This window comes from Budorcas taxicolor, chromosome 10 (genome assembly GCF_023091745.1).
Source record: "Budorcas taxicolor isolate Tak-1 chromosome 10, Takin1.1, whole genome shotgun sequence".
Taxonomy (NCBI): domain Eukaryota; kingdom Metazoa; phylum Chordata; class Mammalia; order Artiodactyla; family Bovidae; genus Budorcas; species Budorcas taxicolor.
The window spans coordinates 14,644,804-14,657,886 of record NC_068919.1 but is presented as its reverse complement, the minus strand read 5'-3'; the positions used below and the strand labels follow the sequence as shown (position 1 = coordinate 14,657,886).

The following is a 13,083-nucleotide window of genomic DNA, read 5'->3' as shown; positions in this document are numbered from 1 at the left end:
CCCTCTCTTTCTGACATTGCAAACCGTGAGGGTTTCTATTTTTTTTTTTTCCAAGCTAGTGAGTTGCTAGATCAAACCTAGGTAGGATTTTTCAGGCATCACAAGATATGGTAATAAAGACAGAATCAACCAGACCCCTTGAAAAAATGGTCTGTCTCTTTAGGCAGGGAAACCTCTTTCTAAAGTAGAAATTCCACTGCACTGCTAAGAACTAAGAGAGTGCCTTTTTTCTCTTCCTTTTTTAAAGAAAGTTTGATTTACTGAGGTATTGGGTTGGTCCAATATAATTCACAGGAAAATTCATCCTCTCTAGATGTGTAAGTTTAAGTGTTCTGACAAACGTGTACAGTCATATAACCATCACCAAAATCAAGATATAGAACATTTGCAACATCTCCCCAAACTCCTCACAGCTCTATAGTCAACTCTTCCTCTGCCCTTGGGCAACCACCAATGTGTTTTGCATCCTTATAGTTTTGCCTTTTCCAGAACGTCAAGGAAGTGGAATGACACAATAGGGAGCCCTTTGAGTCTGGCTTCTTTCACTTAGCATAAGGAAGTCAGGATGCATCTGTGTCACTGCGTGAATCAGCAGTTTCTTCCCTATTATTGTTGAGTAGTATTCCATGTAGGGATATACTACAGTCTATTTATTCACCAGCTAAAAGACACTTAAGTCATTTCCAGTTTGGAGCTATTATACATAAAGCCATATGGCATGGGACTGCCAAATCACTTTGGAGGTCATTATCAAACTGCTTTCCAAAGTGGCAGGACCATTTCATATTCCTACCAGCAATGTATGAGAGTCCAGTTGCTCTGTATTCTTTGTCAGCACTTGGCATTACCAGTTTTTTCCTTAATTTTAAAGAAAGTCTCTCTTTTAGCAGGAAAAAAATGTGGCAGGAAACATTTTTATCACATTGAGCTATTGTTGAAAGTTGAAGCAACTTTAGCTCCTCTCTTCCTCTTAAAATTCCTAAGTAACCCACCAGGAAATTCTAACTCTACATATATTCAGAACCTGACCACTTCTCCACATCTTCACAACTGAGCCTCCACAGCTCACCTGGTTACTGTGACACTGCCTAACAGCTGATAGCACCCTCTCTCATGTTCTCAGTGTGACACACTGACCTCCCTGCTGTTCCATGAACACATTATGCACATCCCACTGGTATCTTCAGCTCTGTTCTCCCATATACCTTCCCGGCTAGTAACTCTCTTCCTTTAAGCCTTTGCTTCAATTTCATCTCTGTGAGGCCTACCTGATGAACACTGCAACCCATCTTTTGCCTCCCCTAAGTTTGATCTACTTTTTCTTTATATTAATAACTACTGTCTAACATACTCTGTATTTATTTTTTTATTATGTTCATTATTTATGGATGGCTTCCCAATCTAGAATATAAGTTCCACGAGTGTCAGAATCTTTTGTTTTATGTAAATCAATATATTCCAACTACACAGACAAGTGCCTAGAACACAGCTGAGATAAAAAGTTGCTCAATGAACAAACTAAAAACATTGGCTTTGGAGAAACAGGCATAGAGTACAGACTTATGGACATGGGGAAAGGCAAGGAGAGGGTGAGATGTATGGAGAGAGGAACATGGAAACATATATTATCATATGTAAAATAGACAGCCAATGGGAATTTGCCCTATGGCTCAGGAAACTCAAACGGGCTTTGTATCAACCTAGAGGGGTGTGGGATGGGGAGGGAGATGGTAGCGAGGCTCAAGAGGGAAAGGACATATGTATATCCATGGCTGATTCATGTTGAGGTTTGACAGAAAACAGCAAAATTCTGTAAAGCAATTATCCTTCAATTAAAAATAATTTTTTAAAAATTGGCTTTGGTGTCTATGACACCACCAACTGGAAGATAAGTATTGAGGCCAGATTTATAAAAAAATAATAAGGGTAGAAAATAAAATTTCTAACATGTATATTGACACCATGAGACTTAGTTTCTCCAAACATAAATCTATTTGGGCAGCACTCACCTTCAAAGTAATACAACTATATATATATATAATATGAAAAAGCTCTCCTATTAGAGAAAATTAATGAAGCTAACCAGGATTGTATATACAAAAAATATCCTGGGACACCAACTATCTAGGCTTTTTTCTTTCTATAAACTTCTCCATCTGTGTAAGACTGCCCCAGCCTGACTGCCAATTTTATTTTCTTAATCCAAGTTTTGTTCTCATACCGTTCCATTTCTATTTTTTATCCTCAGGGAAAGAGAGAGCAGTTACTGCCAGGGCATTCTCACATCTTCCAAAGAAATGGCACAGGTGTTAATCTTGTATTTATGTTTGATGTGGGTAATGATGGCTGTGACTGGAGCTGTAAGTTTATTAATATGCAGGGCTCTCACCTCATTAGTGGCGATGTATGTTTTGAAGTTAAGCTGCAATATTTGCTGTAATGTTGGATGTGGCCTAACAGACTTTCTCACTGTTCATTTTCTTTGTTTTTACTCAGTCAGTACATGCTATGCTTACAGGGCTCACATGAATGCTTTTTAATAAAGACAATTTTTTCCACAGTAGTTAATCTTGGTGGAAGTTTCAAACAGTTTTAATAATTATGTCTTCATGTGATATCACATGCTTTTCTTGAAGAAAAGATTTTCATAATTTTTGACCTAGTAATACCAAGTAGAATAAACTCTCTCCCTGGATTGATTTGGAAATGAGATAAGCTTATTAACAGGATAAAGTGGTTAATTCTAATAATAGTTATTATATAATTAAAACATACCTACACTATTAATATCTGGTAGTTTATAAAAACTTTCATATATATCACATCAACTAGATTGTGAAAAGAACAAAATAAACATCAGTAAAACCTGATTGAATATAATATATGATGATCCCCTATGAGTTGGTGGGATCTTATACACTTCAATTCCTAAAAAAATTTCCACTTTACACAATACACAAATAAACTGACCTGCACCAGACTAACAAGGCTCACAGGACGGAGGGGTGGTCTGTCACTGCTGTTCCTCAAGCTTCGTCCTGCTCTAGAGTCCTCATGGGGTTTTGCTCTATAGGAAAGGCTCAATTTTCAACAGCTTATCTGGAAGCCATTAGCTATCTTTTATAATATAAATTCCACAATATATTATATACTTCTATATGCATAATTTTTTTTAACAGTCACAAATCCAGGACCACTATACTTCAGGGAAGCCACTGAAATGTGAGAGACAGCTTGTCCTCTTACTGAATACATACCCATTTCTTAATCTTCTGAAACTTGTGTTCCTGAGTATAAGGATCCTGGCTTTCAGGGACAGGTACTCAGACAAGACAAAGGAAAGGAGGCTTAGCCCACTCATTAGTGTTTGTCTTTCCCTGTCTTCATTTTGCTCTGTCTTCTCACAGCGCTTGTACCAGGCTCCCCTATAGCCCCCGCCAGAGAAAGACCACTGTCTTTGATTTGACAGCATGAAACATATTCAGCTAGAACTCCCCTCACCATTCATTTTGAGAAAGCAAAAACAAGGATATGTGCTTTTAAGAAGGTACAGCAATAAGCCTGTACAGCATAAGTATATAAAAAAAGGATATTACCTATTTAATTGCCTTAGCTGAACTTAAAAGCTCTGATCTTTAATTGCCTGATTGAACTGATCTAGAAAGCTACAATTTTTTAATCAAGGAGAAAATTAAATAGCTTTTTGGTAAATATAAAGGCATCTTTAATCTTATTTTTATGAAATCCAAGTTATTAAATATGGACAAAACCTCTAAAATATTAAGTTAACAACTACTCAATCTAGAGTAAATTTCTCATTACAAAGCTTTACAAAAGTCTCCGGGGACACTTGGCTTCTTCCACTCTGCAATAAAAAACATGTACTTTTAAATCCAGAAGGTAAAATTTCCACAAATAACAAGGAAAACTCAAAAGCTAAACATACATATTTAAAAAGGTAAACTATGACAGCACACTGTTTCTATAGCTGAGTCCCCATAATTACTGGGGAATAACTGTCTATCTGCACTGTAATTCATCAGTCTTTGCATCGAGAGAGACACAGACGCACATTCACTTACTGGTACTTAAATTTAACACTGAATATATACACATTACCATATATAAAACAGATAACCAACTAGAAACTACTCTATAGCACAGGGAACTATACTCAATATTTTGTAATAACCTATAAGGGAAAAGAATCTGTATATCTTTGTACAAATCTGTGTGTATTTGTATAAAATCTGTGTATGAATGAATCATCTTGCTGTATCCTACACAACATCGTATACCTGAACATTGAACACAACACACTGGATACCTGAACACAACATCGTAAATCAACTGTACTTCAGTTATATAAATTTTAAAAATGGAAATTCCTTGAGAGGGTTAGTTGGCCCACTATCAAAATCCCCACTCAGCCTCTCCCCGATAACCTTAACCCAGAACCAGTGGCATCTCACAGTGGTTACTCTCTGTGAGAACTGGACTGGCGAGTGCAGACTGAAAAGAGAAGTACAGGCTTAGGATTCCTTTTTGAAACCTCTATGACCCCAATTGGTCAAACCACTAACGCCTTCATACGTCACTGATCAAAGAACCCTTCTCAGCCCAAACTGCATCCAGAGCTGGGGAGAAGGACCTACCTGCCTCTGAAAGGCTCTGGTCAGCTACACTTGCCCACAGTGACTATAGGGTGGTTGTACACGACTCTAACCAACATTTCAGTCTTTATTTTTAGATCCAGACATAAATCCATTAGAAATGTCTATCAAGACACCATTTCAAATGAAAAATTCCACTATTCCTCCAGACAAAAAGTGAAGCTAAAACCAATGGTTTTAAAGAAGAAAAACAAAGATGACTGCAGAATCATTGAATAGCATTTCCCTATTTACTATAGTTCTTTGTGCTACTAAGAGTCCTCATAGAAAGTTATTGTTAGTGAGAATTCCCTGTAAGCCAGAATTATGTTGTATGCCCGGAGTACAGGATGAGCCTAAGGGTCACTTTAATAATAACATTTGCATTTCCATGGCAAAGGCCTTTAAACGAAGGTTCTGCTGCTGAGCATTGATGACTTCCTTGAGTTCCTTTGTCAAAAGGATAGCAGATGTTCATAAAAATCAATAAAATGACAAGAATTGACCACTATGCTAACTACTATTAAAATGGTTATAACCACTTTATGGGTTGGCAAGTGTGGGGCAGTAGGAGTACAGGGGAGGAATGTAAGTCATATTACATTAAAGACTGTTCTCTTTTAATCCCGGGGGAGAAAATGCTCCACTTTTTCTCACCCACCAGATGTATTCACATGTTTATTTATTCCCAGGAAGAATAATACTGACACATTTAGTTAACTCTCTCTACATATAACTTTTGTACCAACTATATACTCAGAAATAGAGTGGACTGGCTTTACAGAAAAACTTGGTTTATGATTCCATTTAATCAGCATAAACACCTTCAAGAACTGAACTGAAAGTTTTGCCTGTCAGTATCTACATACCCTCTTCAAAAGAGGAAGGAGAATTTAAAACAAAAATTTGGAATCACTAGGATATTAAAACTACAACCACAATCACAACAAAAAACCCTTAGTGACAGATGTGATGCTACAGCTGAAGGCATCAGTTGTTTTCTCTCTCATAGCTTATACCTTAAAAACAAACAAAACTTCCCTTAATCACATCTAATGTGTATGCTGTTGCCTCCTCCAAATGTGCACAGAGCTAGGCTGAACAGATGTGTAAACTTAAACAGTAGTTACTAACATTAGGCCAACTTGCAGTTGCTTTTTTATAGTCTGTTTCTCACTTAATAATTTGCTCCAAATGAATTCAGACATTTTGGGAATATTAACAAGTGCAAAAGGAGGTTCCTTTTGCAACGTTCACATTCACCAGTTACCTGGTAATTCTTTTCATGCATTCTGTTAATAGGCTTAGGAGACTGATTGCTGATGCATTCACCAATTCCTTAATGTTTCGCTTTCAAGGTCTGTGAAGCTGCCTCTTAAGAAACAGTGCATGAGGGTATTTGAAATGTTAACGAAAGGAAGGGATGCAACTGCTAGAAAGCGAAGGGTTTTCATTAACTAGAGTTAAGAAAAGTAAGGTCCTGTCATTTCCAAATACTGTGAAATACCATTTCATGTGATTCGTAAACATTATCCACAAAGGTACAATACCAAGTACATAATCTACATCAGAGCTGTTCAGGGATAAAATCTTTTAAAAATAGCATTTGTGAAGGAGCCATCTTACTATCAAATGTATCACCTGGCTTAAATATGAGATCATCTAATTCCCATTAAAGATCAAGGTTTCCAGAGAGCTATCCACCCTACCCCCAAATAAGTCAGAGCTTATGAGCTCAGTACATACCTCTATGTAAGATCTTTAAACTCCACAAATAAGTAAGGCCTTTAACAACCTAAATTTAAGAAAGAGAAAATGGGTCAATGATGGTTTTTATGAGGAAATTTCCACATTTAAACACATAATCATATCAACCGTAATTTCTTCCTTCAAAAGTCTGTTAACCAACAAGCATTTATTGAACACCTTCCATGCCGGGCACTGTGGGGATACTGAATGTACATGCCACAGGTTCCTTCATTTAAGAAGCTTACAATGTTCTAAGGATAAAGTATGAAAGAAATGAGTATGTGTGCATATAAAGTGACGTGGAAGTCCAGTTACACCGAAGTTCTCAGTGGTAGTATGCGGGGGGGGGGGGGGGGGGGAGGACAGGGACAGGAAAAAGGGACAAAGATTCTCACTTATTTTTTATACTTCTGCATATGAAAAAAAAATTAAGTCATGACATTTATGACCAAGGAGAGACATTCCTTTTCAAATTTACTTTTTTTTTTTTCTGGAAGGGGGCCCTCACTTGAGCATGCCTGCAATCTAATCTCAGACTTCTTCTTCTTTTTTTTTTTAATTTTTATTTTTACTTTATTTTACATTACAATACTGTATTGGTTTTGCCATACATTGACATGAATCCGCCACAGGTGTACATGAGTTCCCAATCCTGAACCTCCCTTCCACCCCATATCATCTCTCTAGATCATCCCCGTGCACCAGCCCCAAATTTACTTTTAATTGAAGGATAATTGCTTTTACAGTATTGTGTTGGTTTCTGCCAAACATCAACATGAATCAGCCATAGGTATACCTATGTCCCCTCCCTCTTGAGTCTCCCTCCCACCAAGGAGAGACATTTTTAAAAACTTAACTAATGAAGGCAATGGATGAAGTAAAAGCTGCTTCCCCTGACAACAGTCAGGAGGGCTTTATTGAAGTGCCAGGCTCTGAGCAACAGATTCCACTGATGTGAGGAAAAGTGGAAAAAGCATTCAGGCCAAGGTAAAAATATATGATCCGAGTGTTGGGGCAGTGTAGTTTTCAAAAACATCGAGGTCATGAACGACAGAGAAACACTGAGACACTGTTCTAGATTAACAGAGACTGAAGAGACATGGCAACTATTATAATGTATATCCTAGACTGGGTGCTGGACCAGAAAACTTTTTCTTTTGGTCTATAAAGGGTATTATTATTAGACAACTGGCAAAACCTGAATCAGGACTGTTGATTAGGTAATAATGATGTATCAGTGCTAATTTTCTGATTTTGTTCAGTATATAGAGGTGATATAAGACAATACACTTGTTCTTAAGAAAAATACACCTAGAGTAGTTAGGAGTAAAAGGTCATGATACGTACAGCTTATTCTCAAATGTTTCAGGAAAATAATCTATATAGGGGCCTCCCTGGTGGTCCAGTGGTTAAGAATTCACCTATCAATGCAGGGGACACAGATTCAATGCCTGGTCTCGGAAGCTCCCACGTGCTGCAAGACAACTAAGCCTGTGCGCCAAGCTGCGCGCCCATGTGTCCCAACTACTGAAGCCCGTGCACCCTAGAGCCTGTGCTCCACGAAAAGAAAAGCCACCGCAATGAGAAGCCTGAGCGCCACACTAGAGAGCAGCCCCCACTTGAGGAAATTGGAGAAAATCTGAGCACAGCAGCATTTTTAGGTGAGTCAGGACTATAAGAAAAACTACCATTATGAGAAGTAATTGGCAATTTACATATCTTGAGAATGATGGAAAGAGGGTTGGGGCTAAATATGTAAGGATTTTAGTTGATCAAAAAAGATTAAGAGCAATATTAAAAATAGAAATATAAAGGGAAAAACTCAATTTTAAAATACGAAAAATACAGAAGATAAAATCTATATCAATTAATGCTGAGCAGAAGTTAACATATTTAATTATTCTGAGTGGAATGTACTCCTGAAAAATTTGCTAATGCATTATAATCAATTCTATGATATATTTGTCTATTTTAAGAGAACAGAATACATATCTATAGTAAATGATTTCTTTTAGAATTCAGACTAAGTGGCATTACAATAAAACAAATGTACTCTGAACAGTAAGATAATAAAAAAAGAAAATATTAAAATAGCAATAACTACAACAGAAGGAAGAAACAGGACAAAAATATTTCCTTAAATGCTTGCAAAAAAATAACATCAACAATAAAAACAATATCTTCTTTGAGCAAAGGACAAGGTCATCTTATTTAGTAATCACCCTCTGAGTTCTGGAAACAAGGTTAAATTTCTCAACATAAGCTTAGTTGAATGTTATAAAGCTTTCCCATTAAAGATAGCTCCCCACTAAAAATTAGTCCCACAGAAAATGAATAATCAGAAAACATACAAGGCGAAGTCAATCCACCATATTCAGATTACTGGGCAGAAAAAAGCAAAATAAATACTGATTTTATGATACTTGCTAAAATTAAAAGTTTTGTTGGAGATTCAAAAAAGAAAATATTCTTCCAACTTTGCCAAAATAGACTACATTTTCCTTTAGAAGAAAAATAAGTGTACAGGGAGCTAGCAATCTGTTCATTGAAAATCTAGAGGGTATTATTGTTATTCAGCAAGCTAGGTTTCACAACAATGACTTGACAAAGCCTTGACACTAAAAGTGCTTATATCTGCTGTCAATCACTCACTCCTTGACATGTCAAGTGCACATTGTTTCAGGGACAACTTCAATCAACATTAGCACTCACAGTACACAGTGTCACTGCTTCAAAAATAAGAGGAAAAATAAAATGTGTTAGATGGCAGGGAAAGGCAGAAAGGCATTCTTCTTTATAGGAAGGCCAGATTCAAACAAAATGGAAAAAAATCACTGAGCAAGTTGGAAGGCTGAAATCAACCAGTTTATATGGACTTCTTTTTCTGGGAAAAAACTCTCTTGCCATACATCCATCAAGAGATAATGTGAACAACATATTATAAAGGCTGACAGGGGTCTATTCTGTAATGAACCTTGGATCTGTGGACCTGTACAGCATGCCAGACTATTAGAATTCAGAAAATAAAGTTACTGTGGGAAGGGAGAGATGCCGAGATGAGGTTCTAAGACATGAAAAGAATCTGAAGCAGTGTATATTGTTACTCTCGTATTCTTTCATTTGTACTTCTCTCTTTTACTTTTAAATATTGTTCTTCCTTTCATTTCCTCCTCATTTTTTCTCATTTTCTAGGAAAGCAGAGGGAAAGAGTATGGGGCCCAGAGTTAAATTGCCCTGGGTTCTGATTATTACTGATTAATTACAGAACTCTAGGCAAGCTATTTAACTTTGCCGTACCTCACCTTGCACATGTTTAAAATATGTACAATAATCTATAGTTACCGTGAAGGTTAACTGCATTTATTTCATTTATTTCAAATGCTTTTCACTAAAACCACTGTCATATTTTCGATTACCCAGTAGGCAAGCCCTGTATTGGAGTTGGATTTTTTTTTTTCCTGACTCCATTCACTTCACAGGCTTCCCACTTCAGGAGAATTGAAAATAGCAATGGCCTTGTGTGGCTGTCCTACACAAGAGGGAGGCAAGATTTATGAACTCCAGGAAGAACAAGCTTCTCTTCTGAAGAAGGCAGATTCCTATTTTAGCCAAGTTTGATAGATAATTGAGTACAGAGAACTCATATACTTTTTTCTTTTCCAATTGGTATCCCTCTTTTTTTTTTTTTGCCCTTTATTATACGTGTTATTAAACTTTAGAGCCAAGAACTGCCAAAAGCCACAAAGCATTCATTCCCCCCAAGATTAAAAGAGGAAATGAAACATTTTTATTTTCATCTAAAATGGTGATTTAAGTACTCGAATTTCATACTCATCTACCTAAACATGTAGATTAGAAGCTACTTAGCAGCAGTAGCATCAGAAAAGAAAGTTCTCAGCACCCTGGGCAGTTCACACTAATAATTGGAAAGAAAAAAGGAAAGCTGTGAATTACAATGAACTAAGACTAAATAAGGGTCCATGTTGGATTAAAGGATTTGAGTTGTCAGTTTGATGTATAATGAATGTGAAAATCAGCCATTTAATTAAATGGTACATGGTATAATCACTTTGTTCTGCATTAAACTGCTTAAGTTATCAGAGTGCCTTTAGGTTAGCAACTGTTTACTATTACACCACCCATGACTTCTCTTAGACACTGTTTAGCCTATGTTATTCCAAATTTGAAATCTGGAGTTTAAATAATAATGTTAATTTAGTTGATATATTTCATCAGTTTATTAGTGAATATAGAAAACTTCTTTTAATTGCAAAGGAATAAATCCCTAGATACAGATGGTGAAAAAATTAAAAGCCAAGTACATAAAACGTATACAAAAATCTTTAAGACTAACGTAGTATTTCCTTGCAGATGGTTTTACTTTAATAATTCAGGCTTTAAACATATTTTCTAGTTGTATGCCTGTAACTACAAAATGTCAATAAGACAGCTTTCTTTTTGAAGAATGTGGAAATTTTACTGATTAATAAGAGCAGTAAGATCCCTGCAAACACATGAACTAGTCAGAATATGCAGGAAATTCCCCAGCGGTCGAGTGGTAAGGAGTCGGCCCTTTTACTGATGGGGCCCAGGTTCAATCCCTGGTCCAGAAACTAAAATCCTGCAAGCCGAACGGTGTGGCAAACAAACAAACAAAAAATCCATAAGCCTGAAAACTGTCATGTTTCTATGTCATTATGATAGGGTGGTCTACAAAAGGAAGAAGGAACAAAAATGATGAGTTAAGAAGATCCTGACAGTCAGTAGGGATTGAAGAAAAAGAAAAACAAAAAATCCTACGGCTATAAGGAGAATTATGCCTGACTAACACAAACAAATCATCCATATGTCACAGAGTGGAAGCCATATACTCACTGCCACTGCAATTCTTCCAAGGACATGCTCTGGAATTTTTCTATATACATCCAAAGATCCTCCTGTGGAGACAAACATGTTGTATTACGACAAATGAAACTACCAGAACAGTGCCCCCTCGGACACTGGGCCCCTCCTCTGACATCCACTGTGAGACTTTTCTTTTCCTCTACTTACAACATGAATTGGATGTCTAGGGTAAAACTGGCTTTCTAGTCCAGTTTCATTTATGATACAATCGTAATTCCAGATGAAGTGTAACTAGACACTTTCATCTTATTCTCAAGTGTATAATCATACACATGTAAAAACTGAAAGAAAGTAGTGAAGGACCAGCTAAGTATCTGTACTTTATGTAAACCTAAATACATACACAGAACTAAAGATTGATAGGACAATCATATCTAAGTATCACACTGTGTTAACAGTTTTCTCAAAGGTAAACCAGGACCTTATCTTAGAATTTTCACATTAACCAAACAGAAACTGGTGAGTATAATGTTCAAAATACACATAAAAATTGATAAAGTAAAATGGCAATGTTAACATCTATCTAAATGTATGTTAACCTTCAAATTAGGTACTATGGCAAGCAATTAACATATTCCAAAGAAGTTATCTTAGAACAAAATAATCTTTTGTTTTTTTGGAAATTCTCTGATACTATTTTGAAAATGACTGTGAGGTTAAAAAAAAATCTCCTTAGTCATAATATTTTTCACTAAAATGGTATTCACTAATACCCTTCACCTTTACCAAATTGAGCTTTTGGTGGTTTCCAAAAAATAAAATCACTAGGTTATAAACATAATAAAGACAGGAGTCATGTTGTTTTGATTTTTTATCAACCTAGAAATTAGCACAAATAGCAGAGAGTACATATTCTGTGTCTGTCAGATACATAAATAAGTGAATTTAAATCACCATGAATTTTACCAGATAGGTTAAGTTGCTCTGAAAACAGTTTTAAAAGAAGGGACCACAAATCACTTGCAGCAACAATAACATGATTAAAATAACTGCATAACTTTCCCAGGAAACTATTTCAAAGGAACCAATATTCATTTGGAAGTATTAGGCAATGGCACCCCACTCCAGTACTCTTGCCTGGAAAATCCCATGGACGGAGGAGCCTGGTAGGCTGCAGTCCATGGGGTCGCTGAGAGTTGGACACGACTCAGTGACTTCACTTTCACTTTTCACTTTCATGCATTGGAGAAGGAAATGGCAACCCACTCCAGTGTTCTTGCTTGGAGAATCCCAGGGACGGTGGAGCCTGGTGGGCTGCCGTCTATGGGGTCGCACAGAGTCGGACATGACTGAAGCAACTTAGCAACTTAGCATGCTTATTAAATGTTTAATCTTACACAAGTAGTATAAGAATTTCAGGAGGTTATGCAAAGAAACACTACTTTACTCCTACTAATGATATGATTGTATGAGAACTATTTTAACCACATGCAATAACATTTCTTTGAGTCAAGGGTGAGACTTACAGTCTTTCAGCTCCATGAAGAAATCCTGGAGCTGAAAGACTGTAAGATTACCCAAGATATCTGAGAAACAATTTTTGTTTCTATTATAAGCTAAAAATTCATATTTAACAATTTACCACTAGATGATTTTTAAGTATGCCTCATAAGATAATAGCATGGAGCATATTATCCTTTTCAAACGCAGTTAAGTCTATTTGGCAAATACAAAATTTTTTAATGTGAAGTTTTCCTAAAGCTGAACATCAGAGAAAAAATTATTTTTCCCTGTAAAAAACATTACATATATTCAATATATAAAGAAACTGGCTTTG

The 13,083-nt window shown here is 36.4% G+C and overlaps 1 protein-coding gene across 3 annotated transcripts in view; it reads right to left on the bottom strand.

Annotated features, from left to right (window-relative positions):
- The window catches only part of MAP2K5 (mitogen-activated protein kinase kinase 5), a 262,225-nt gene that overhangs the window by 145,636 nt on the left and 103,506 nt on the right, over positions 1-13,083 (bottom strand). For all 3 annotated transcript variants that reach the window (XM_052646192.1, XM_052646193.1, XM_052646195.1), the window contains 2 exons: positions 11,277-11,338; positions 6,399-6,447 (listed from right to left, as the gene is read on the bottom strand). In XM_052646192.1, coding sequence (XP_052502152.1) covers positions 6,399-6,447; positions 11,277-11,338 — 111 coding nt within the window. The remainder of the gene's footprint in view (positions 1-6,398; positions 6,448-11,276; positions 11,339-13,083) is intronic.